We start from the raw sequence: 26,114 nt of genomic DNA, 5'->3' as shown, positions 1-26,114 counted from the left end.
TGCAGGACCAGACTCCTTGCTTACCCAACCCAGTACTGTCAGCTCTGACCGGCAGCAGCTCTCCAAGCTCTCAGAGCAGAGAAGTCTGCCTTTTGCAGCACCTGTGGCTCCTTGAGCCTTTATAACTGGAGACACCACTGGGGATTGGACCCGGGATCTTCTGTCTGCAAAGAGGGTCCATGCAATGCAATTCAGGAAGAGGGCCTTGTGTGTGGTGGCACCTCCTCCTTGCACTATTAGACATCTCTGTTGCCGTTTTGCTGCCTCCTGAAGGTCTCCATCTGCACTGGAACAAATTTCAGACTGTTTTCATAGGTGATATTTTTTGGTAAATTGGTTTGTATCATTTTCTATATATGGAATCATTATGGAAGTGTTTTAATTGGATCTAAACACTTGTTTTACATTTGTGCCTTTTTTCCATTTTACAGTTGCATGCTTTATTGTTGTCACCCATCCCTGGGACCTTGGGGGTAAAGGCGAGAAATCAAATAAAAGTAAATTAAGAGCAGCTGCTCCACTGCTGAGATGCGGCTCCGTCCCCAACAGCGTCTTCAGGTAGGGCTGTCCCCTGCCTTAAATCCTGGAGAGCCATTGCTGCCGATCCCTGTAGGCAATACTGAGTTAGGTGGACCAGTGGTCTGATTCAGTATAAGGCAGCTTCCTCATAGAATCAAAGGAATGCAGAGTTGGAAGGGATACCCAAAGGTCATCCAGCCCAACCCACCGCAATTGCAGGAATCTCAGCCAAAGCATCCAAGACTCTGCTTAAAAACCTCCAAGGAAGGCCTTGGGAGGGAGTCCGTTCCACTGTCAAACAGCTCTTACTGCCAGAAAGTTCTTCCTATGTTTCTATTGAACTCAGTCCTTCATTAGGAACCATGAAGAGTGGAAGCCTACCTTATTCTGAAGGAAAGGAGCGTTGCCTAGTGGTAGGAGGTCTCAAGTTCAGTTCCTGGCGGCATCCCCAAGTGGTGTGGGATGTGACATAAGCCGTCAAGTACAATGCTTCCTGTTTGCCTAGAGTGGACACAGATAGGGGGGGGGTGTTGATCCAGCCAGTTGAACTTCCTGTTCCACCTGGAGCATCCTCTCCCGTCATGTGACCAGGTAGGTGGTTGTGACTTCTTATTACTTTTAAAAGAAGCTTGTTTTGTCTTTATTCTTTTTAGGAGGGACATGAGAGGTCTTCCCGGGAACAGAACCCAATCTGAACAAAGCCATATTGGATTACTTAAGAGATTCAAATGAATCTACCAACTCGCTTCCTGCTGTATATTGGGGAATGCACTCTGCCATTGACTCACTGTTAAATCAATATATCCTCTCCTAGTATTTACAACATTCCCACAGGTAGGTAGGACTGGGAATGTTCCCTGCCTGAATTTCTGCAGAGCCACTCAGGGGCAGCACTGAGTTACACGGACACAAGGACCTGGTTCATATAGACCAGCTATTCTGATTTAAACCCCTCCTTTATTTGGAATTGCGACTCACTTCCTATGCTCCAGACGAAACCAGCCCTTCATTAAGAACCAGGAGGACTGGAATCTAACTACAGAAAGGGACGTTGCTCAGAGGCCTCAGTCTCAACCCCTCGACTCTCCCCAGTGCAGCTTTTCTGAAACTCTGGAGACGTGAACTCTGGATAGCGCAGCTTCCTCTGATCAGCCGCCCTGGTTCCCAGCCATGCATACAGAACCAACAGTGAGATCATCGGATGCCTTCAAAGCTGGGTTCTGCCTCCTGCCAAATAATGTTCCTCCTCTCTGCATATTTGGCAAACTCCTTGCTTTGCACCCATTGCTGAGCATGGGGGGGGGAGGGAGGGAGCATCCCATAATCTCTGGTTCGGAAAAGGACTTTGCCTCCAACCTGTCCTCTCCAGGTGGCCCAAAGGAAATGGAGCATCATTTGGAAAAACCTCTTCCTCCATCTCCTTCGATCATCCCAGAGAGATTATCACAAAAGGCGGTCGTAGCCAGAGAGGAAGAGGGCCAGCTCTGTCTGGTGAGAAGGTCCACGATTCAGTCTCTGGCAGGTAAGGTTGGGGAAGAATATCAGAAGAGCCTGCTGGTCCATTCAGTCCAGTATCCTATTCTCACAGCTGCCAACCAGGTGCCCACATGGGAGACCCCACCTGCAAGCAGGATTTGAGCGCAAGAACAGCACTCTACCCTCCTGTGGTTCCCGTAACTGGTACTCAGAAGCGTGGCTGCCTCCATCCAGATCAGTGGCCATCACTGCTTCCTGTGGCCGGGAGTTCCACAGTTCAACTCTAAAACTGCCCTGAATCTTCCAACATTCCATTTCATTGGCTGACCCTGCTGAGTTTTAGTATTACATTGAGAAGTCTATGCACTTTCTCTACGCTCTGCAAAGTTTTATATTTCAACTAAACATCCGGAAGAACTTTCTGCCAGTAAGAGCTGTTTGACAGTGGAACGGGCTCTCACAAGAGATGGTGGACTCTCCTTCCTTGTGGGTTTTTAAGCAGAGGCTGGACTGCCATCTTTCCTGAATGCTTTAGCTGAGATTCCTGCATTTCAGGGGGTCAGACTAGATGAGCCTTGGGTCCCTTCCAGTTTTACAGTTCTCGGATTCTAGGATTCAACAGGTACAAATATTATCACATTTATTATTATTGACATAAAATTAAGACCACACATTCATTTCATACCCTGTGTAAAGGTTTTCAGCCAGTTTGCCCCTTGCTGGGGGCCCAGAAAAAAAATTCACTGGGACTCGAGTCCACCCTTCTTGGCCTGGGAGTGCCTTCCTTTTGATGAAGGGGGCATCGGGTCAGAACAAAACGTCGTTGAAGATCTGTCCATTGCAACAAGATGAAGAGGAGGAGGGTGGCAGTCCTCTTTGCGGAAGGCTCAGTGAGAAAGGGAAATGCAAGAATCTGAGATCTGTCCTGGAAACCTCACCGGCATCAGAGCCCTGCTGGGTCAGGCCAAAAGGCCCCTGAGGCAAACTTCCTGTTTCTCACCAGACGCCACAACAGGAAGTCCAGCAAGCAGGACAGGCAAGGCCTCCTCATGTCACCCGTCCCTAGAAAGTGCAAAGCCCGCTTTCAAAGCCATCATGTGGCAGTGAATTCCATAAGTTGGCTATGCAATGGGGAAAGGAAGACATCCTTTGGCCTGTCACAAGAAAAAAAAACCTACCATTGTTTCACAACAACATTACAGCACTGGCTGACCGTCAGGCAACTAAATTCGGCCACCATCTGTTTGGCAGTCTGCTGAAGATGCAGTCTCTCTAATGGGGTCTCTTTAACAGAGGCCAGATTTGCCCAAAATTGAGGAGGAGGGCTATTAGTCCAGAAGTGGGGGGGGCTGCCTTCCCTTCTAGGTCCCCTCCCAGGGGCCCATATGTCAGTGGTGGGCGGGATGACAAAGGCACATTTCACTCTTTAAAAAATGCATTTTCATGTTTTACTTTAAATAATCTCGACAACGCATCAACAATCAACATAATACACAAATAAGTGGGTGTCACAACTGGAACATAAGTACATAAACAGGTTTGAGGTTGTCTGTTGGTTTTTTGCAATCAGAAGGTGCCAGGTGTCTTGCTCTGCTTCCCTTTGGAGCATATCAGAGAGGGGGTCTTGTCGTCTGCGCAGCCCAGGACCTCCAGACGCACTGGCCAGGCTTGTGCCTCGAGGAGGTCTCTGCTCTGCTGCTAATCCAGCAGTTTGACCCTTGGAGGTGCACTCCGTTGTCTCTCGAGACAGATGGGTGTCATCAAGGTGCATAAATGTTATAGAATGATAATTAAAAATCAAATAAGTGTCCCAGAGCAAATTTTACCTCTGTGCAGCAGGCATGTTTCTACCCACGCTCACCCACCCACCTGTCTCTCTCCATCCTCCTTCCAGAGAAGAAAAGGATCAGAGTCCAAGGAGGGGAGTAGCCTGGGGAGGGTTCCGAGGGCCGGAGAGAGAGGCCTCTGGAGGGCCGCATTTGGGCTCTGCCCTGGAGGCTCCCTGGCTCAGTGGGTGGGCACAGTGGCGTAGCGTGGGTTGTCAGCACCCGGGGCAAGGCAAGTAATTTGCGCCCCCTAACCCGTGGATTTGCGCCCCCTAACCCTAACCCCCAGATGTTGCGCCCGGTGCGGCCGGCCCCCCCTGCACCCCCCACGCTACGTCACTGGGTGGGCACCAAGCAGGGGCATAGGAAGGGGGCGGGTCGCCCCGGGTGCCATCATGGAGGGGGGGTGACAAATTATCAAGGAACAATTACTGCCCTACTAGGGCAGTTCATAAAAACTTTTTTTAAAAAAGCCTGCTCCAAAGGTCTTCTCTTACTACACTAGGGATTACATAGCTATATATGAAATTTCATGCATATCAGTTAATATCTTGACCCTCCTCCACAAAAATAGCTGCTTACGTGGCCGTTTTCCTATGTCGTGAAGGCTGAAATTTCAATTCAGTGGAGCACTTACTGTTCCCATCCCTAACCCTGCAGAAAGCCATCTAATTAGACTTTAATTTGATTTTGACATGTTTTTAGGATTAATTTAATTATTGTTTGATTTTATACCAATGTTATGTATCTGATGTTAGCTGCCCTGAGCCCGACTCTGGCCAGGGAGGGCGGGCAGGATATAAATAAAAGTTGTTTATTATTATTATTATTATTCCTTTGTAAGAAAATATGACATAACATAAAACCATTTTTGCAGGCAAAATAATAAATAAATCAATGTGGGGGGGTGACAAGAAATTTTCCGCACTGGGCACCACCTGACCTTCCTATGCCTCTGGCACCAAAAAGTGCAGGTCTGGGTCTTCTATATACCAGTTTGCATGCAAGTGGGTGGTAGAGCCCTCTAGAAGCAGGGTTTGCAGTTAGCAGAGCACCAGGCACATTTTGCACATAAAGAGTCTCCATTTGTGAGCACCTCAAAGAGTCTGGGTGCCTTTTTTTTTTTTTTTTGGACCTGGCTGACACTCAAGGATTCCTGAAAAGTATGTGCTTTGAAGCCTCAAAGTATATGCTAAAGACAGACAATATATTAAGAAATGTAACAATAAAGAGTAGAGTGTTTTGAAAACTGAAGTATGGTACCAATATTTTTATTGTCAACACCAAATTAAACATGTATTAACAATTTCTGCTAAAAATGTGATATTAACAATGTGTTACTTATGTGAATTGCATATTACGGTAATTCATGCTTATCAAAAGTAATAAATAAGAAGTGGCAACTAGACATTCTCTTTTGGCGTCCACAACCAGCACCCAGGAGCCATTCGGCTCCTAGTTTTTCTATCCCAGTTCCTAACGCTGCCTGGAGAGGGTTACCTGGGGGGCTGCTAAGAGGCAGGGGGGCTGGAGGTGTTAGTGACTATCAGACTTTGAAAAGTTGGACCGATTTCACCTGCTGTGTTGAATTAATCAAACTAAATAGTTCTCATTGGCTTTTGAATAAACGTTAAATTAACTGTTACTGTTCTGATTTTTACAGCATTCTGGTCTTTCCTCAGTGGGTCTTGCAAACCACTATTCTGAATAATTCTTTTAAGAAGGCAGGGGATGAAGAACTTAGGCAACCAAGTGGGTGGGTGGGGAGTGTGGCCCATCACAAAATTTGGGAACCACTGATTCTCAAAGGACATGCAGGCTGCAGTCTCCGAACCAGAGAAGCAGACGTTCTTGTGCTCGAATGCTGCTTGTGGGTTTCCCAAAAGAGGCACCTAGGAGGCTACTGTGAGGGCAGGATCCTGGACTAGATGGGCCCCCTCTGGCCTGATCCAGCAGCCATGATCTTCTGAGGTTCTTAACTTCTTAAGCAGGGTGCAAACCATGGTGTCAGCCTCACAGCCTTACAGGGACTTCAGGGCCCTTGTGGGCTTGGAGACCTGTTTATTGTGCTTTGTTTCCCCTTAAGAAGCAGCCCTGCAGGGGTGCAACTCTGCACAGAGGCAGGGGGAGCTTGGACAAGGCTGCGGTCGTGTGTGGCGCAGTGGGAAAGGGGAAACGAAAGCTGTCAGCCTCCACACATTCTTTCTCCCTCGGTCCAGACCTCACTCCATTTCCACAACAGGAGAAAAAGCCAGCCTGACCTTACCTTGGGCCAAAGCCACCCCCAGCCTCATTTGTGGCACTTCTGGGCAGGCAACCAACAAGGGCTCATCCAGCCTTGTTCCCGACCAGGAAACTCCGAGGGAAGCGTGGGGAGTTGTTTAGGATGGGTGTGTGTCAGGAAGGATTCAGCAGGACAAGGGTCATGGGGTGGGGGTTTTTCAGACTGAGGGCCACACTGCCTCGCTGGCAACATGGCAGCAGTGGCTGGGGCCGGGGGGGAAAAGAGGGCGGAGCCACAGGTGTAATTTGTACTTTTGTATACAAAAAGAGAGGTCCTGCACATCAAACTCTCCATCTTCAATTCAGACAAGCGAGCGAGAAGCAGAATCAGAACTGTAGACTTGGGAGGGACCCCCAAAGGCCATCCAAACCCTGCAATGCAGGGCCAATCAGAGGCTAGGGAAAGAGGGTGTGGCCTGGGGCAAGTCCCAAGGGCTTGAATTTCTCCTCTGGGTCTGAGGTTTGCTCTCCCTCCTAGATAAAAGTTTTATAAACATATGTATATTTTCTCTCCTAATATTTGAACTTTGGGATCGTGTGGCTGACAGGGGATTTTAAATGGATCTGAGGAACTCCCTGCTTATACAGCCCAGAATAACACAACCATGTGATGGTCTTAGGTGCCTCTGAAAGGGGGATTAGGCACATTTGTGGTGGAGAGTTCTGTCAAGGACTATTAGACGGCACGGCTAAATCTGGCTGATGAGAGTTGCAGTCCCAGAGGCCAGCAGCTTGAAGAAAGCTCCCATATAGGAAGATAGGAGGGTCAACGTTTCCCTCATACCTTGGCATTTTAAGGTGCAAGCTTCTGAGTCACACAGGACCCTATTTCTCTCTTTTGTGGACTCATCCTGAAGCAAGAGTCCTGTGTGACTCCAAAGCTTGCATCTGGCAATTTTATGTCTTTATTCCTTTATATACAGCTTGGTTGTCAACAACCTTGAAGTGGTTTACGTTTAGGTACTCTGGGGACATTTCCGCCTTCCAAGATGAAGCCAAGTGACCTGAGCTATTATGGGTTGCAGGGAGCCCATTTTGAAATGGGTAGAGCCTCTTCCTTAAACTGAGGCAGCAGTCAACAGTGGGCATTTGAAAAGACAGCAAAATGAGAGTAGGGAAGGCAAGCTACGGTTCATAAAGAACCACCTGTATTTTTGCTTGTCTGCAAAAGTCGCCAAGCCGGAGCCACCACTGGGGAGGCCACGCTCCTTTTCTGGGGTCATGCGATGGGATGAAGATGTTGGGACTTTCCCGTCTGTCCCCAAGAGACAGGCAGGTGCCCACACCTAAGTCTCCAAGTTCCTCTTGGCCTCTCCTGCTATTGTAGACCTGCCCATGTCTGCCTGATGGTGGCTTAGACCAACATTTCCCAGAAAGGACAGTAGCACCTGGGGGGGGGGCAGTGAGATTGTGTGTGTGTGTGTGTGTGTGTGTGTGCGCGAGCGCTAAGAGGCAAGGGGGGCACCGGAGATGACAATCAGACTTTGAAATGCTGCTGTCTCTGTATCAGGCTCATCCATTTTGTAGCATTGATTAAACAAAATTTAATTGGATTTTGACTAAACGTGCAATTGATTGTTACTGTTTTGCATTTCATTATGTCAGCCTGGACACACCGCTTCTCCGGACGTACCTCTGAAACCTACCGAAGGCATCAGAGAACCCCGAATTAAAATAAGCCAGACCCCCTCTAAAAGTGGGTGGGGGCGCCGAGGAGGATAGTGAATCGGGTTTAGCAGTTTTTAATAACAGAAGCAGGGCCGCGAGGAGTGATCCCCAACTCAGCTCTAGCCACTGCAATCATTAGACCTAAGTTATGAGTGCCAGGTAATACGTCTACTCCGAGTAGGACTAGCCCCGCCTGCAGACTCCGTTTCTGTTCCGTCCTGCCTCCTTTCGTTGTGGGTACGTGAGTGCTGCTTTTGCTTTCGAGCAGCTGTGTCACACACCTCAGACTTTCATATTTGCTAAGCTTCTTATTTGCGAATCTTCCGGGCGGGGGAAGGGGAGCGGAGCCCTTTCAAAGCGGGATAAAAGCGAACTTCGTCTCCCCTCGTCCCGGGGCGGGGCGGGGCAGCTCCCCTAGGGCAGACAAGTTACCTCGCTTTCCGGGTTTCTTCTAATTTCTCTCCCCCCCCCCACCGCGAGATGGGAAGGGGTCCGCGGGCCGGGTGGTGTGGCCCCTGGGCGCCTTTCGGCAAAGGGATCGGGCGCCAGAGGCAGCCGTTCGATCCCACGGAAATAATCAATTAATATTATTAATTGGAAACATTCTGAAGTCGCGAAGAGGTAGCATAAAAATAAATAAATAAAACAAATACGACCTAGATTCCTGTTGGTGTTATTAATAGCAACAGCAACGGTTATTACAATAACTAAATTAAATTCGCATTTAATAAAATAGTAATAATAGCAATAATAATTATAAACTGGAGTGTGGGGATTTTCACATGCTATTCCTGAAATGCAATTGTTATTCTCGCTCAAAAACCGGGAGAAATCCACGGTGACGACCTCGAAATTCGCCTCGCAAAGCGGCAAGCACGCCAGACTTTTAAAGCCCCGGAGGAGAGGAAGGCTGGGCGTGCGCCCTTGTGGGGGGAGGGGAGAGGAATATTTTGAAAAGTTGAGTGGGGGGAATCTCCTGAACAGCGATGGAAAGGAGAGCCGTCCGCCTGGGCTTGCGACGCAAGAGAGGCGAAAATGAAACCAGCCTCCGGCGCGCATCCCCGGGGCGGCGGGCCTGCGATCTCCAAACGCCTAAAAAAGGGCCTCTTCTCCCTCTCCAAAATTGGGCGCGCCTGGGTGGCTTCCAGCAGAATCCATCGATCCTTCCCCAAAATCCCCTTTCGGGCGTTTTTGTTGCGGTTGTAAATTCAATTGCGTTGTGTTGTTTTAAGTTGAGAGGTTTTTGTTATTAATTCGTTAACGCGTTTCTTGTCGTTTTCAAGCCTTTGAAAAGGCGGAGAAAAACCGTCTCGCTCCTCCAGCCAAGGAAGCAAACGATCCCATTCGGTTTAAATCCTTTTTTGGAAGAGAAGGCGCAATAAAAAAATATATTGCCTTATATTCCTCGGGTCCATTTTTGCTCCTTAATCGAAATCGCTGGCGGCTAAGCTTAACCCTCTATTTAACCCGGGGGAAGCAGAGCCGGAGAATCTCTTTCGATCAAGCGTTTTATAAATCTTCGAAATAAATGAAAGAAGCAAGTAGTTTCACCCGTCCAACCGTCTGTCAATCGACGACGAGGGGGCGGGTTCGCCTGCAGGGAATATTAGTAGAGCTCCCCTCTCCCCAAAAAATCCCAGTCTCCAAGTCCTAACCCGTGTTCAGAGAGTGGAGGGATTTGGTATTTAGAGCGCTGCTCATGCGGGTTTTTATGCCGTGGTCGTCTGAACACGGACTCCTGTATAATATGTTTATTCCTCGCCGGCCTAGAGAAATGCACTGAGGTTTCGAAGGCGCGGGGAATAAAACACGGATCTTACCATCTCTCTCTCTCTTACATGCACGCGTCTGGGTCAGGGTCTCGTGTGGACGATGCCTCCCCCTGCTCTCCCGGTTCAAAATCATATCGCGCCTGAACTCCGTTGTTAAACCGCTTTGGGATGTGACCCCTCTCTACTCGAAAAGCCGTCTAAATCCCACTCCCCCGCCCCCCAAATAATGAAGAAATGGGAGAAATGCCCTTCAGGGCCCAGAAATGGATTTCACATAATTTGTGAAGTGGCTCTGATGGCCTTGAGAGGGTCAGAAGGGACTAAAATGGAAGACATAGAGGAGCGGGAAGCAGGGAGGCGGAAGGAGGTCCCCGTCGATAAGATTCTGAATTACTTTATTGTAACTTGTCAAAGAGAATTCATTTTGTCTATTTACTTATTGCATTTCAATCCCACCTTTTTCCTCCAAGGAGCTCTAGGTGGTTTTCTTCCCCCCATTTAATCCCCCCAGCAGCCCTGCGAGGTAGGCTAGGCGGAGAGTGACTGACGGGCCCCGGGTCACCTGGTGAGTTCCTGGCCGAGTGAGGGATTTGAACCCTGGTCTCTCCCAGGTCCTAGTCCGACACTCTAACCACTAGGCAACACTGGGTCACTGGAAATGGAGGGGGCGGGAAAGGAGCGGGGTGGTTAGCGCTGGAAGCAACTAAGGAGAAAACAGGACTCTGGTCCCAGTCTCCTTTCGAAATCTCATCGTGCAAAAACAAGGTGCTCTCTCTCTCTCTCACACACACACACACACACATGCACACATGGATAAACATCACTTTCTCTTTCACACACTTTCCCTGGCCGGTTCCTGCCCCCGGCTGAGGACCACAGCCGTCGCTTTGATAGCAACGGGGGTCCGAGTTGGTTTTGGCTGCAGGAGAAGACCCGACGCGGCGGAGGCTGTTTCCCAAATTTGAGAGAGGCTGCAGAGAAAGAACCTGAGGAAGCAGGAAGGGAGACCCACTGTCCGTGCAAAACTCCCGGTTTCTTTGGCTTCCCAAGTCCTCCCACCCCCCGAGCCACTGAAAACATGCGAAGAGAAGATCACCCGAAGGGCCCTGCAGTGCAGGACTGGGCCGAATGTCTTCGCAGCGCCCACCTAGATGCCCCAAATGGCAAGTCCCCGAGCAGGACCCGGGCGACTGATTGTGCGACTTCTGAGTGAGGAACTGGGTAGAATCCTGCCTGCCTGCTCAGTTCAGAGCGGCTGGGGATTTGGGTGTTGTGTTTTAAAAGAGTGAAAACTGGAGATTGGTGGAGAGGGGGCCACCATAAGGATCAGGCCGGGCGGGGCATCGAGCCCAGGACCCAGTTCTCACAGTGGCCAACCAGACACCCACAAAGCGGTACCTGAGCGCACAACAGCAACGCTCTCTGGTATAAAAACATATATCTCTGTAACGAAAGAGACGCTATTTATTCAGATAGGGAGTGCTACTGGAAGAGATCAGGACCCCAACTCCTCCGCTGAGAACTCCCCGTTTGGACCCCTCTCCCCCGGCCCTTCAAAGCGGTCCCAGGCCTCCAAAAAAGCGCCCGGCGGGACCCCCGGAGCCGCGCGCCTGAAGGAAGCGGAGCGCCGCTTTGGAGTTCCCGCGGCAACCGCCAGGTGTCGCCAGCCCAGCAGGCTCCTTCAGCGCCCGCGGAGAGGAATTGGGTCCGTGTGTGCGCGGGCGCGCGTTGGGGGGCAGCGCGGGATTCCTGGAGGAGGAGAGGAGAGGGGGCTGTGGCCAGGGGGCCGGAGAGCGGCTGGGGAGCGAGGTGCGAGGAAGGGCTATTTACCCCTAGGATCCCCCCCATCACCATATCCCGCGGAGACATGGGGGCGGTGTGGGTGGGGGGCAGAGGAGAAGCAGAAGTGGGGCAGGGGAGGCGGAAGGAGGGGCGGGCGCTGGCCGCCTGGCCCCCAAACCCGCAGCACCCACCTCTTGGACGAGAAGCGCTCCCGGGGCCGGACGGGGAAGGGGGTGCTCGCCAAGGGCCAAAGACGGAGCTCCCTCGACGGCGGCGGCGGCGCTCCCTCTTCTCCTTCCCCTCGGGGTAGCCGGAGCCGAGGAGATCCCCGGCAGCGCGCATCGGCGAGGGACCCGCCCCGGCCTGAAGGTCCTCCCTCCCACCCCATCCCACGGCGGGGGGGGGGGCGCGGCCGCTGCTTCTCCTCCTACCTGGGGCGATTCCTGCGGGAGCCCCGTCGGCGCGGCGGCTCCTCCTCCTCCTCCTCTTTCTCTGCCCCATCCGTCCCGCCCGCCCCGTCCTGCTCCGCTTGCTTCTCTCTGGCCCAGAGGAGGAGGAGGAGGAGGAGGAGGAGGAAGCCGCGGCGGCTCCTTGAACACGCCCGAGTTCAGCTCGGGGTCAGGCGGAGTTCGCGGCCCGGCCTTTACCTTTTCCGCCGCCGCCGCCGCCGCGCTCCCGGCACATGGGGCTCAAGCGCAGCAGCAGCAGCAGCAAGAGCGAGCAGCGGCGGCCAAGAGGTCTGAGGCGCCGGTGAGGGGCGGGCGCCGCCGCCGCCCCGGCAGTAGCGCAGCCCGCTAAGCCATGCGCGTCCACACGGACCTCGCCTGCCTGGCTGACTCGACGGGGCTCCCGGGTAAGACGGCGCGGCGGGCTGGTGGGAGGCACTTCAGATTGCGCGCCCTTTCCGAAGAGACCCAGCGAAAATACTTCACTGTCCCGTCCCCCCCAGGAAAAGAAAAGTCCTTTCTTTCCGCCCCCTCCCCCAGTCCCAGGCGCGGCGCTTTTTCGCGCGCCCGATCCTCAGCTTGAGCTGCGCTGCGGCTCTCCCTGTTCGCTCCGCCAAGCTAGCCTGCCCTGCCCGACATGTTACCCCGGAGCGGGAGGCACAACCGAAGGCGACTTTCCTTCGGAAGAACTTGGAAAGCAGAGGAAGGTTTTTGCCCCGCGACCCGGGACGCCTTGGAAGTTTTTTCGGGGGGCTCTTACGTCCTTCCTCCGTCCTCTGCTGAACCCCAATTCCTCTCCCGAGCTCGCTCTTCGCTCCGCAGTCGGTCCTGGGGCGGAAGATGCCCCTTCGGCCGGCCGAGCGGCCTTCCCTCCTGTCTCCTCCGAGGCCAGCGGCTTTGGAAGCGCCTTTCCCGGCTGCAGAGCGGGCTCCGTCGGGCTGTCAACTCTGCAGCCCAGAGAGAGTGGCGGGCAGGGCGGGCGGCTCCTTCTTCTCTCCCCGTCAGATCTCTCAGCTTTCTCTTTCTCCTCCCGCCACTCTCCTTCACATTTTGGAATTTGTTTTTGTTTTTAAACTTTCCCGAAATGCATTTTTGACATTTCCGTGGCCTTCACCAGATCGCACATAATGTCCCCCCCTTTTTTGGCAGGGACCTATGACCAACAAACACCACAACTTAGGCATGGCTCGCCTTACCCTCGGCTCCGCTTATGCACCCCGCGCCTCACCCCGGGGACGGAGCTGACCCTCCTAACTGGGGCTGGTGAGGAGTTGGAAGAGGCAGACCAGGCCTCGCCCTGTTCGCGGCTGGAAGGGAGCGCAGGGCCGCTTTCGCTTCGGCCTGGGCGCTCCCTGCAGAGGGTGCCTCGGATCCCAGCACCAAAGTGGAGCAAGGGGAACAGTTTCGTGGGCCCAGAAGCCTCCCCCAAACCTCTCAGTTTTGTTTTGCCGGACCGCTAGCTGGGTGCAAGCGGTGCCTTCTGCTCCCGGGGCCCGGACGGATCCCCCGCGAGGCGCGCTCGGAGAGACGGTTGGAAGAAGGGCAGGGACGGTGCAGGGCTTACTTGGAAGCCAGTCCCGCTGCATGAAACGGGGCTGACTCTCTAGTAACGACGCTCGCTTAGGATTCCAGCCTTTAAGGCTCAGGGCTAGAAAGCGCGCAGAGAAAAGGAAGGGCTGGGGGCTGCGTTTTGGCGCTTGGGGCAGCCGCCTCTTGGGGACCTCCGGAGGGCAGAAGACCGGGGCTCACTGTGCTCTCTGGGATCTCCGAGGCGGCATCCAGAAAGCGAGCCTTCTGAAAGCCGGATCGTGGCCAGAGGGAGACGAATGGAAACGGAGAGGCCGGCGGCTGCATCAGTGCTTTTGGCCGGTTGGCTCCGCAGGGTGGTTGCGCTGGGCGAGGGGAGAGACGTGGATGAGCTCTGCAGGCACTGCCCCCTCCAGGTGTGAACGCTTAGCCCTGCCCCCCCTCCCCACCCGGAGGGGGGCGTGGGATGCGATCGGCAACGGCGGAGATACCGGGGGGCTGAACATCCCCCCTTTCCGCCGCCGCCTCCTCCTTCCTTGAGAGGGAAACCCCTCTATAAGGGCAGACTGGCGGGGAAGGAGTCCAGAGTGCCCTGCGAGGAGCCCGGGGCCGAGGCAGAGTCACACACGTTCCGAGGGGGCGTCCGCGCCGTCGTGGGACAGGAGAGGGCAGCGGTGCGGGCAGGCTGGGCCCCCCGCGCTGACGCTGCCCGCCGGGCTCTCTCTCTTTCCGTGCGTCTCTTTCTGCAGGAGAGCGCGGCGCAGCGATGCTGGACGCCTCGTCGGAGTCGGCGGGCCACTCTCGGCAGCTGCTGCTGCAGCTCAACGCGCAGCGCACCAAGGGCTTCCTGTGCGACGTGATCCTGGTGGTGCAGAACGCGCTCTTCCGCGCGCACAAGAACGTGCTGGCGGCCAGCAGCGCCTACCTCAAGGCCCTGGTGGTCCACGACAACCTCATCAACCTGGACCAGGAGATGGTCAGCCCGGGCGTCTTCCGCGCCGTCCTCGACTTCATCTACACAGGCCGCCTGGGCGACTCTGACGGCGGCGGCGGCGGCGGAGAGGGAGAGCCCAGCCTGGGCGCCGTGCTGGCCGCCGCCAGCTACCTGCAGATCCCAGACCTGGTGGCCTTGTGCAAGAAGAAGCTCAAGCGCTCGGGCAAGTACTGCCAGCTCCGCGGCGGCTACTCGCCCTTCGGCAAGCTGGCGCGCGGCTTGCGCGCAGCCACGCCCGTCATCCAGAGCTGCTACGCGCCCCCGGGGCTGCCGCCGCGCCCCTCCGAGCCGCTCAGCACCCACTGCGGGGAGCTGTACGCCGCAGCCTCCGCGCACCCTCATGGGGCCGGTCTGTGCCCCCCGGAGCGCCTCTGCTCTCCACTCTGCGGCCTCGACCTCTCCAAAAAGAGCCCCAATGGGCCCTCGCCGCAGCTGCCCGCCCCGCCGCCGCCGCCGCCGGAGAGCCGCCTGCGCGGCACCATGGAGGGTCGGGAGAACGCCAGGCCCGAGAGCCCCGCCTTGCTGCCCAACCACTCGGCCTTCGGGGAGGCGGCCCCTTCGCAGCTGCAGGCGCCCTTCCACCACCTCCTGCACCACCACCGCGGAGGCAGCCCCGGGTCGGAGCCGTCGGGGCGCGCCGGCGAGGTGGCGCCGCCGGAGTTCTTCTACCGCTGGATGAAGCACGAGCCGCTGGTGGGCGGCTACGTGGAGGACGACGAGGACGACGACGACGAGGGCGGGGGCGATTGCCGGGGAGGGCGGCGGGACAAGGAGGGCGAGCTGGACCACAAGGCCGAGTCGCCCTCCTCGCAGGAGCAGCCGCCGCGGCGCTACCCGAGCTTGGAGAGCGGCGGTGCAGGCGAGCCCGACGGGGAGGACCTGGAGAACGACAAGAGCACTAGCGAGGAGACGGGCTGCAGCAGCGGAGGGCCTTCCCCGGCCGGCGGCAGCCTGGAGCGCTACCTGGGCTATGAGCCGGAGAGCTTCGGCGGCGACAACCTGTACGTGTGCATCCCCTGCGGGAAGGGCTTCCCGTCGTCGGAGCAGCTGAACGCGCACGTCGAGGCGCACAACGAGGAAGAGGAGCTGTACCGCAAGGAGGCCGCCGAGGCGGCTGCCGCCGCCGGGCAAGGCTCTCCTTTTCTGGACAAACCTCTTCCGCCGTCGTCGCTGCCGCAGCAGCAGGGGCCTCCGCCACCGCCGGTGTCGTCGGGGGCGTGCGACCTGCTGCGCCCTTACCGCTGCTCGTCGTGCGACAAGGCCTACAAGGACCCGGCCACGCTGCGGCAGCACGAGAAGACGCACTGGCTGACGCGGCCCTACCCCTGCTCCATCTGCGGCAAGAAGTTCACGCAGCGCGGCACCATGACCCGCCACATGCGGAGCCACCTGGGCCTCAAGCCCTTCGCGTGCGAGGCGTGCGGGATGCGCTTCACGCGCCAGTACCGCCTGACGGAGCACATGCGCATCCACTCCGGAGAGAAGCCCTACGAGTGCCAGGTGTGCGGGGGCAAGTTCGCCCAGCAGAGGAACCTGCTCAGCCACATGAAGATGCACGCGGCGGCGGCGGCGGCGGCTGCAGCGGCGGCAGCGGCCGGCCCCGACGGCAAGCTCAAGCTGGACTTCCCCGAGGGCGTGCTGGCCATGGCGCGCCTGGCGCAGCAGCAGCAGCACGACAAGGAGCTGCTCAGCCACACCTCGCACTTCCTGGCCGCCGCCGCCGACCCCAAGGCCGCCATGGAGGGCCTCTACCTCGGGCTCAGCCCCGACAAGGCGGCCGAGGTGCTCGCCCAGGGAGCCGCGGCCGCTGCAGCTGCTGCCGCCGCCGCCGCCGCCCACCTGCACAACGACCACCACGCCCGGACCATAGAGCGCTTTTCACCCCCCTGACGACCCCCGCATCACCCCCTCACGCTCTCCCGCTCTCCCTCCACGGACCGGGGCTTGTGGGGGAGGGAAGGGGGCTCCCCAAGTTGTTGGTGAGAGTGCCTTTGTGTTCTGCCCAGGAGAGGGGGTGACTCTTGCCCCCACTGCGGGGGAAAGGACAGCTTCCTCCCCAAAAATGACCAGCGCAGCCCCCCCAAGGGAACAGTTCAGCCCCCTCTTATTTGTGACGAGGGAGGGGACGTCATGGAGTCGTCGTCCTCTCCCCCCAACCTCTCGTGAAGCCAGAGCTGACCCCTCTCTCTGTTCTCCACTTCTGTTCTCTGCCAAGCTGCGGAGCTGCCCCAAAAGCGGAATTGTGAATTTGTCCCTACCTCAGATACACCCCCCCCCCACCCGTAGAGTTGGAAGGACCCAAAGATTCATCGAGTCCAGCCTCACTGCTGGTTTTTTCTTTTTGTGGGGAGGGTGAGAATAGTCTCCCCCTGCCAATGGCCTCTGTCACCTGTCAGCTGGTCTCGCCATTGGGCAAAAGGAACAGGCGTCCTGCTGGTTGCCTGACAGCCTCTGCAAGGCTCAGTGCTCTAGAAAGGAGCCTCGCAGGGGCGGAAAACTAGCGCAGCAGGGAAAAGAGCTCCTGATAAACTTTCTCCTAGTTTTCTATGTGCAGGGAGATTATAATTTGACACGCTTGTGTGTTTTTTGGGGTGGCCTAGAAATGTCCCCCCCACCCTTAAATTTGAAGTGGTACAATTCAGAATGATATCCCAGCTTTTTTTTTTTAATATGGGAGAGCTCTCTCCTCAAGGAGAGAAGGGAATCTTGCCTGCCCAAACTGCAAAAGAGCTCCAGTTGTCTGACTTGTAGGGATCTGCTCAGGAAAGGGGCCTTGGTGCAATTCTCAGGAATTGGGACATGTGGGTTGTTTTTTTTTTGCAAACCCTAACTCCAGCTCTTAAAAGCTTTAACAACAAAGCAACAATCAGTGATGCTTTCCCCCCACCCTTGAGTGCCCAGGGTTTTGAGTTGGAAGGAAAAGAAGCAGGCTAATAAAGTATATCCAGAGAGCACCTTGAGGACTGCCCCCCCCTCCTTGGGAGGCGAGGCCTGTGTGTCATTGGCCTGATCCCACCAACTCCATTCCTCCTTCCCTTTCAGGAGTCAAACCTCGAGGCTGCCCTCTGGCCCTGCCAGAAATGGCCAGGAGGTTGTGCTCCTGACTGCCTCTCCCTCCGCCCCCAAGCTTTTCCTGTGGGGCAGACCCACATTTCTACCTGCCTATCTTGACGCACTGAATTGTCATCCTATGCCTTCAAACCGCCACACCTGTTGATTTTCTGCCTGTCACAATGGGTGACAGGCAGGACAACAGGCAAGGAAGCCTTAAATCTTGGAAGTGTGAGAACCCTCTTGACGTGGGACCCAACCCCTTCGGGTTCAAGGTTTACACAGAGCTCCACAATGTGCCTTCCTGCAGAACTAGGGAGTGAGAAACCCCTGGCTCTGCAGATGTCGCTGGACACCCAACTCTCCTCATCCCTTTCCAGGCTGGCTGCTGTGCAGTGACTTTGGGAAGGTGGCGAAGCTCCCAGTGCAGCCTGGCTCACTGGCATGAGCTGAGCACGAGTCCAAGTGTCCGGAAGTTTTTTCCACAAATCCTGTGTGGTGACTGTGGGGGCAGAGCAAGGGGCGCAATGTTCTTAAGTTTCCTGCATCCCTTTTGCCACAGAGGCAACAGGTGAGTGGATGCCCTGGGACTCACCTGAGCAAGCACTTAACTCTCCCCTCAACCTCTTTTGCAATGTGAATAGGAGAGGGGGCCCTAAGACTCCACACGGCTGTGACCAAGGGGCGGCGATGGGGTGGGTGTGTTCCTTCTTACCACAATGGGGTCCCTCTCCCTTTGAATCAGCTCCATCCCAGTCTTCCAACCCCAAGTCCCGTCTTCCACTGTCTCACTTTGAGCCAAAGATTATTGTGGGGTATTTGTGTGTGGTCTGGGGGTGCCCTCCTTCCCTCTGCTTGTCCCTCCTCCCCAAGGACTGTTTGACAAAGACAAAACACTCCCCAGATTGTCAGCTCTGCTGGAGGTGGAACGGGCCTCCCCACGGCAGCCTCTTCCATCTTCGGGGTGAAAGAGGGCAACCCAAGCTTTGACCAGTGCACGTATTGCCAGACTCTCTTTGCACTTATGGGGAGAAGGTGGGGTTGGGGTGGCGGGACAAGATGTGCCCTTTGCCTTCAGGCCCTGCCAGCGCAGCTGCCCCCCCTTTCCCTCCAACTCTTTTTTAACCAAAGGTCAGGTTAAGATGTGAATCTTCCTTTTACCTCTATTTGCACACACAACCTCCCACCTGCCGCCCCCCAAGCGTGGGGCTGGGCCTTCTTCGTCTGAGCCAGCTGCCCCCCAACCCACCCACCCTGCCAAGCCCCGGGAGGACACAGCAAGACACCCCCCCCAACACAAAGTATTCAAAAGGGGGGGCAGCCTGCTGTGCCCACCGTAGCATTTTGTACATGGGATGTGCCTTTTCCCCTTTCGTTTTATACCGGAAATAAAAAAATAAATAAACATGGAAAAAAAAACCTCAACAGCAATAAAAGTTTTCTTTTGACACCACAAGGCTGCTTCTGCTTCCTCAGGGAGGGGGGAGACTGGAGTGTATGCTTGATTGCGGTGTTGCAGACTGGACTTTTGGGAGACTCAAATCTGCCCCCCCAAGAGCTCTAGGTAGCCCTTGACAAGCCAGTCATGGTCCGCCATACCACTTGGGGAGGGGTAAAAGCAGCAATAGTGACAACTTGGGGGTGGCAGTGGAGACAGCAACTTGTGGGTGAATTGCGGCCAAGATTTAGTGTCTGTGCTGAGGAGAACCAGTTTAAAACAGGCCTTACTGGGTGCCTGACCCATCCAACATCATGAACATGGAACCATCAAGCCAAGTCACAGGGAACCAGGCAGAGGGCCTTCTCGGTGGTGGCGCCTGCCCTGTGGAACGCCCTCCCACCAGATGTCAAAGAGAACAACAACTACCAGACTTTTAGAAGACATCTGAAGGCAGCCCTGTTTAGGGAAGCTTTTAATGTTTAATAGGTTATTGTATTTTAGTGTTATGTTGGAAGCTGCCGAGAGTGGCTGGGGAAACCCAGCCCGATGGGTGGGGTATAAATAAATTATTATTATTATTATTATTATTATTATTATTATTATTATTATTATTATTATTATGGCCTGCTGGATCAGGCCAAAGGGGCCCCACCAGGTGCCCACGATGGGAAACCTGCAAGCAGGACTCAGACACAAGAGCCCTCCCCTCCATGAATTTCTCTCATTTTCTTTGGAGGTGTTATCACACCATTTATTGGCCTCCTGTATTTTTGTTTATTTTTAAAAACGTGAAATGACTGTGGAAAACTAGTGTTAAAGTGGCTCAGTGAAATCTTGCCCCACCCAGATATGATCTGTGGCTGGGCCAGGATGAGGCCAACTGAGCTGTGGGTGCCCCCCCAATGTCCTGAGCCCTGGTGGTTGGCGTCAGGGACATGGGAGCTGGAAGGCCAGCAACCTTGGGAGAGCACCACGTTGGAGACTCTGGCCATACACCTCCGCTCCCCCCCCCAATTCCTCAAAACCTGACCCGCTTCTCCAGCCATGGTCCTGGCCAAATTCTAACCCCACTGAATTCAGGGGCACTTACTTCTGCCTTGCAGGGGGTTCGTCTAGATGGGGTCCCTTCCAACTCCACAATTCTAGGACACAAACCATTACGGCCATAATGGGTGTCCTGAAAAGAGATGGGTCATTTAGCTACCACTCTGCCCAAATCAGTGCCATCTACATCCTCCTCAGAAACCCCCTTCCAGGCTGATGGCTCCCCAGACCGCCTTCTCCCCCCGATCCCACAAAAGGAGGCTGCACAGAACAGTGTTTCCCTACTAAAATTTTTATTAAGAAAACAAAGGAACATTTTTTTTTTACTTTGTCTGTCACAAGCCCCCCCTCAAACCCAGGCAGGCCAAAAAGCAGAACAAAAGGGGCGGGGGAAGAGCCACACCTGCCTGTAGGGGGGCCGCCCCTCCCCATATCCATGGGGCGGGGTCCACGCCTGTTTTATCTAAAAAGGGTTTTATCTAAGAAGCATCCTTCGAATGCAGGACATTTCCATGGCTGGCTCTTTTGGTTTTCTGTTTTTGTTCCCAATCCTGCACCCCCCCCCACCTGCCACTGACCCAAAGGGCCTGGGGATGGCCAACGATGCAACTGACCGGGGCCAGTTAAGGCCCCCCCCATTTAAATACAAGCTCCCAAGGGGACAATTCTTCTTTTTCACGGCAGCCGTTCTCTGTGTGAGCTCCAACTGCCCTCAGAGCTCCTTGACGGGGGAACCTGCTTGCCTCTTCTCTCCACCCCCCAGCCCTGACACCGCACTCCCCAAACCCTGCAGCTTAAAGGTCTGATCCCAATGCCCAGGCCTCCCTCTGCAACCCACACCACTGGACCAGGAGAGAGTGTGTGTCTGGGGATGATGAAAATGGATGGGTGCAAGCTCAAGAAATCTGTGACACAGGTGTCAGGGTGGCAAAGGGGAAGGACGAGGGTCCAGGAGGGGCCTGGCAGAGAGAGGATGTCAATGTAGGGGGCAGCAGGGAGTAGATCAGGGCTCACACACTTCCACACAAAGGATCCCCCCCTCGCCCCACCTGGCCAAGTCAAAGGAATATGGGGGTGCCCACTTGAGACCTCTCTGGCTGTCCTATCCTCCCCCCTCGGCGGGGGAACACGACACGCACCTATTCCGCCCCCCCCCCCCCCGGTGGGCTGTGCGGACACAACACTTCCCTCTCTCTCACACCCACAGCACGGCCATTCCGGGCGGGTTGGAGACACGTTTATTGTTCATTGGTGGGTGTCAGCCGGGAACGGTGGTGGGGGCGGCAGTGGCTTGGTGCAAGGGCCCCCCTCCGCCTCAAGGCTGCCCCCTGCTGGTGGCACAGAGCGGCACAGCTTCCTGGGGACGGCGCCCCCCTGCAGGCTGCCTGGCTCAGCCCTCCTGCGCCCATCGCAGGAAGGTGGGGATGTCCCGGACGGGGACGTTGCGGGTCAGCGCCTTCACCCGCAGGTTGCGGTCGTCCGTCAGCAGCACCACCTCGCGCAGCAGCCGGATCGGGTCATCTGCAGGGGGGCAAGAGGAGGCGGGAGTCAAGAGCGGCTCAGAAGAGGGCGGGTGCCTGCGTCCGTAACAATAACCATCCCCTTGCTGCGCTCAGGGCCAGGCGACTGTTACAAACCAGAGGCTGTCACGTTTGTCAGGCCTCATCCGCCATAATCCCCTGATCGCCTGGACTGCACCCCAGGCGAGGCATAAACACTCCGGGAACGCCTCCCTCCGTCAAGATGACAAGTTAAGCTGAGGAGGATTTGGCCCTAGGAAGATGGAAACTGGGGCCTTGGGGGTGGGTGGGGTGGGGGAGATGGCCTGTGCGCCTCCCTGCCAGGAGAGCTGGTTGGGGGGGGCTAGAGGAGAGGCCCCCCAGGCGATGCAGGAGGGCAGGGCAGGAGGCGGCCCGGCACTTTCCGGAGGGCCGGAGGAAGGGGTGTGCCCGCGTGTTCCCTGCCGTGGCTTTCATACTCTGAAAGGTCCTCCAGGTGAGATGGCCGTTTTTTGCTTTCTTTGCGTCGGGCGACGGAGTGAATATTTGCCCGTTCTTGCTTGGGAATGAAACGGTCCTACAATCCTAAGGATGTTTACTAGGGAGTAAGCCCCACCCCTGATAATACAGGAGGCCTTACTGCAGAGTAAACATGGAGAGTGTTGGGGACGACTGCAAGGAGGGTCTCCTCCCTGGCACGGCAGACCCCCTGCCCGCCCAGGAGGGGCATCTTAGTGCCCCCCCCCGAAACATACCTTTGTTGGCTGGCATGAAGTCCTTGGCCTTGTCGTTGCAGTAGTGGAGGCAGCAGGAGAGGATCAGGTCATCGTTGTTTCCCTGAGGAGGAAGGAGCAGCAGCAGCAGCGGGAGAGGAGTGAGTCCGGGGAAAAGGAATAGCTCAGCTTGCCCTCTCTCAGCCCCAGGGGGTGTTTTGAAAACAGAGACTGCCTATTTGCATCCTCTTGCTGTTATGGGTGCAGGTGGGTGTTTTGTGGGTGTGTCTATATTCCTGCACTGCGGGGGGTTGGACTAGATGACCTGTGGGGGTCCCTTGCAACTCTACAGTTCTATGGGATGAATCTCATGGATGGCGTAATGTATTCACGTTCATGTTTCTATCTGTGTTCTAAGAAGTTGCTTGGAGATCTTTGGCTAATGAGCCAAATATGAGCCCGACAAGTCTAAATATTGGGAATTAAGAAAATAATAATAATAATAATAATAATAATAATAATAATAATAATAATGCTGCTGCATCCAATTAGGTTCTACTCAGTGCACAGCCATTGAAATTAGTGGATCCAAGTTAAGTATGTTCTTTCATTTCAGTGGGTCTACAGTGAGCAGGCCAAATGTTGGATACGCTAAAGAGCTCTCTCTCAGAGGAAATGTAGAGGTCACAGCAGCCGCTGTCAACAGGCAGAGACCCCTCGGGGAAACCCCAAGCCAGGAATATGAAGGTGATGCCCACCCCTGGCATGTAGGCATGCCGCAGGTAGACTGCCCTTCCAAGTGGAGGATCCCATCAAGCCACTGCGGCTCAAGGCAGATGATAAGGACCCCCAAACCCTTTGGAAAAGCAAAGGATGCTCAGTGCCTTCCCAGGCAGAGATGGGGCTGATGTCCTCTGGGGTCTCAACCCAGAACCTTCTGCACACCAAGCAGCAGTCCTGCTAAGCCCCTCAAAGGCTGTAAAGCTTGGACCCAGGACCTCCCTGCCGCCCCCTCCCTGGCACCTGCTGCCTGGAGATGTCCTCGCTGCGGAAGGAGATGGACTCCAGCTCGTTGCCGCGGCTGGTGAGAGCTCGCATGTAGCTGTCCCGCTTCTCAAAGCGCGCCTCCAGGAACTCCACCGCCTTGCGGGCCCGCTCCTGCAGCAGCCGTGCGTAGCCGCCCCCGCGGTGCTCCGACTCGGGGCCCTTGGCCAGCCCGTCCAGCTCGTTGATGACTGGCAGGGAGGAAAGAGAGAAAAGAATGTGAGAGGAGCCTGGGAGATTGTGCCAATGGCACTAGGATAGACTGCCTCTGGGCCTGGGGGCTCCATAAGAAGCAGAGTCTCCTTGGCCAACCAAGTCCAGCCTCCTGATCTCACAGGGGGCGAGCAGGTGCCCATTATGGGAAACGCAACAGCGCCACCCTCCCCTCCTGCCCTTCCCAGCATCCGCCACTGCTGCCTGACTGTGAGGGCAGAGTACGGCCACCCTGGCTAGTAGCCATTGGCTGCCTGCTCCTGCTCCATGTATTTGACCCACCCTCTGTTAAAGCCTTCCAAGCTGGCATTGGCGGTACAATTCCTGGGTGGGACGTTTCTGCCCCCCCCCCAGGCCTTGGGAGACCCTGCGCCTGAGGCTGGCCGTTTCCTCTGGGCTTGGGGGCAGCAGGTTCTGACTCTGGCTATGAGCGGAGAGAGAGAAGAACCCGGAGGAGGGAGGGGCAGCGCTGGTCTGTCTTGCCTGGCTAGAAGCAGCCAAGGCAGCTCCTCTCCCTGCCTCAGAGGGAGCCAGGCAGAAGCTGCCAGAGGTCCCGGGGAACGGCTTCTTCTTTCTCTGCAGCGGGCTGGGTAACAGATATGTCTGGGAGCCCCAGGAGAGCCCGAGGGGGCCTGATGGCACCCCCAGCAGACATATGCGAGGCCACGAGCACCAGGGAAGTCCCGGAGCCTATGTGGAACCTAGGAACCTAGAGTGAAGTAGCTTCATGCTGTCTGCACTGACTGGCAGCAGCGCTCTAGCATTTCCAGCAGCGTCTCTACCCACCCTACCTGGAGATGCCACTGGGACCTTCTGCATGAACCCCCTTCCGCTAAAATCGAAGCAAGAGTCCAGCTCTTACGGTTCTGAATAAAGGGGCTGATTTTAAACACGAGCATAGGTGCCAGATTTTGGCCCCACCTGGCTCTCTGCTGCCTGCACTGGCTGGCAGCAGCTCTCCGGGGTTTTGAAAGAGGGGCTTTTCCCAGCTCCCTTGGCAGATGGATGGCACTGGGGGACTGAGCCTGAGGCCTTCTGCGGTGCCGTAATCTACTGCAATTCCTGCCCTGGAGGGGGCCAGGCTAGATGAGCCTTGAGGGTCCCTTCCACTCTCCAGTTCTGGGATTCTAGGGGGCTACGGCCCTCCCGTGCTGGCGGGCACCTCTTCCCAGGCACCCAGCCCCACCAGCTCCCTGAGACGGTTGATCTGGCTGCTCTTTTTGGCTTTCCTCGCCAAGAGCTGAGATCAAGTGGGAAGTATGCATTCCTCAGAGAGGCTGGGGGCTGGATGTGCAGAGGGGGAGACAGAGGGGGAATGTGGGGCGAGGCCTCTCCCCATCGCTATGAGCCTGGCTTTCCCAGCGCTGGTGGCACTTCTGGCCCTTCCTGGGACATCCGGCCTGGTCCAGTCCCCACCTGGGCCAAGGCCTGCTCTCCCCCCTCCCCCACCGCCGCTGCTTTGCTCTGGGGAGGACGGCCTGGGAGGGGGAGAGAAGAGCCCGCACAGGGAACATCAAACAGGAGGAGAGCGGCTGGTACTCCGGGCCGAAATCCGCCGCTCGCAGCCACTTCCAAGCAAAACAGCCTTCAAAGAGGAAGCTTGTTTGCGCTCCTGCCCAAGCCGCCTGGCTGCTTCTCCCCACGCGGGTCGGGTTCAAGGAGCTGGGCGCAAGAGGGGGAGTTTTAACCCCTTCCCTGCTGGTTATTGCAGGGAGTAACTCAGGAGGAGCCGTGAGGGCAAGTCTGGGGCTTCAGTCTGGGACTTGGTTAGAGCGTCAGGCCAGGGCCTGGGTTCAAATCCCCCACTCGGCCACAAAACTCCCATCTCTCAGCCTAACCTGCCTCGCAGGGTTGTGGTGGGGATTTACAGGAGGAGAAGGAGGAGAACCGTTCACACAACACAGGGAGCTCCTTGGAGGAAAAGGTGGGATATAAATGCAGGAAGTAAACGTTCTTCTCCTCCTCCTCCCAGGTCTCTGGCTGATTGAACAGCCTATATGGCCTTTAAAACTGTGCGTTTGGGTGGTGTTATTGCTTGTGGTTCTGTCGTGTATTTTTGTGTTTTTACACCGTAAACTGCCCTGCGATCCTCAGTGGAGGAAGCTCAGGCGGTGTTCCCAGGGGAGCTGGGCTGCTGTCTGAGCTGCAGCAGCACACCTCGCTTTACCCCCAGGAGAGGGGTGGGAGGGCGATGCTACACTGACTGGCAGCAGTGGCATTTGGGGATTTCAGTCTCTCCCCGCCGCCCTTGCAGAGCCCACAGGCGATGGGACCCAGGACCTTCTGCCTGCAAGCAGGATGCCCTCCCCCCCCCCAAGCTGCTTCGGTCCTTCCGTGATGGAGAGGGACGTGAGTGCCCAGCGCCTCCACCCTCCTGCCGGCCCGGCCAGACCACCCAGCAGCAGCAGCAGCAGCAGCAGCCGCCTGTTATCTGCCAGGGCCGAGTGTTTACCAATAACAGGAACCAGCTTTGCTGAGTCGCCGGACTGCAGCTTTATAAGGAGAAAAGGGAGAGCCAGGGCCAGGCAGCTGGGACAAGCGCCCTGGCTCAAGACCTCGCCCCCCACCCCCAGTACAGAAGTGCTGGCTGCCCTCACGGGTCAGACCCACACCTCCCTCACCCCAGAGGGCCTCTGTGAAGGCCATATGCAGGACGCTAGGGCCATTGGACCTCACCCCCCTGCCTGCTTCTGCCTCCCTGCGCCTCGGAGGCAGACTGCCCCTGAGTGTGGAGGCTCCACTGATGCCTGCTGCTTTGCCTGGAGCCCTGGGAGGCGGCAGCTCAAAACAGGGCAGTCCATTGGGAGGAGAGGAGA

General features: G+C 56.0%; 2 protein-coding genes across 5 annotated transcripts in view; one reads left to right on the top strand and one right to left on the bottom strand.

Moving 5' to 3' along the window:
- The first annotated feature begins 11,912 nt into the window (after positions 1-11,912).
- On the top strand, positions 11,913-16,257 carry HIC1 (HIC ZBTB transcriptional repressor 1). Its single transcript, XM_053367132.1, has 2 exons — positions 11,913-12,179; positions 14,049-16,257. The coding sequence occupies exons 1-2, from the start codon at positions 12,128-12,130 to the stop codon at positions 16,181-16,183; spliced, it is 2,187 nt and encodes a 728-aa protein (XP_053223107.1). The 5' UTR covers positions 11,913-12,127; the 3' UTR covers positions 16,184-16,257.
- A 4,059-nt stretch (positions 16,258-20,316) lies between these two features.
- SMG6 (SMG6 nonsense mediated mRNA decay factor) overlaps positions 20,317-26,114 on the bottom strand; it is a 92,683-nt gene continuing 86,885 nt past the window's right edge. For 2 of the 4 annotated variants that reach the window (XM_053366345.1, XM_053366347.1), the window contains exons 17-19: positions 23,065-23,276; positions 22,084-22,165; positions 20,317-21,350 (exon numbers count right to left, since the gene is read on the bottom strand). In XM_053366345.1, the coding sequence (XP_053222320.1) occupies positions 21,220-21,350; positions 22,084-22,165; positions 23,065-23,276 (425 nt within the window). In that variant the 3' untranslated portion in view covers positions 20,317-21,219. The remainder of the gene's footprint in view (positions 21,351-22,083; positions 22,166-23,064; positions 23,277-26,114) is intronic. The other 2 variants (XM_053366348.1, XM_053366346.1) reach the window with 1 other exon arrangement.

Source organism: Podarcis raffonei, chromosome 15, assembly GCF_027172205.1.
Source record: "Podarcis raffonei isolate rPodRaf1 chromosome 15, rPodRaf1.pri, whole genome shotgun sequence".
NCBI classification, from domain to species: domain Eukaryota; kingdom Metazoa; phylum Chordata; class Lepidosauria; order Squamata; family Lacertidae; genus Podarcis; species Podarcis raffonei.
The sequence above is the reverse complement of the archived record's forward strand: the minus strand, read 5'-3'. Positions and strand labels throughout refer to the sequence as shown.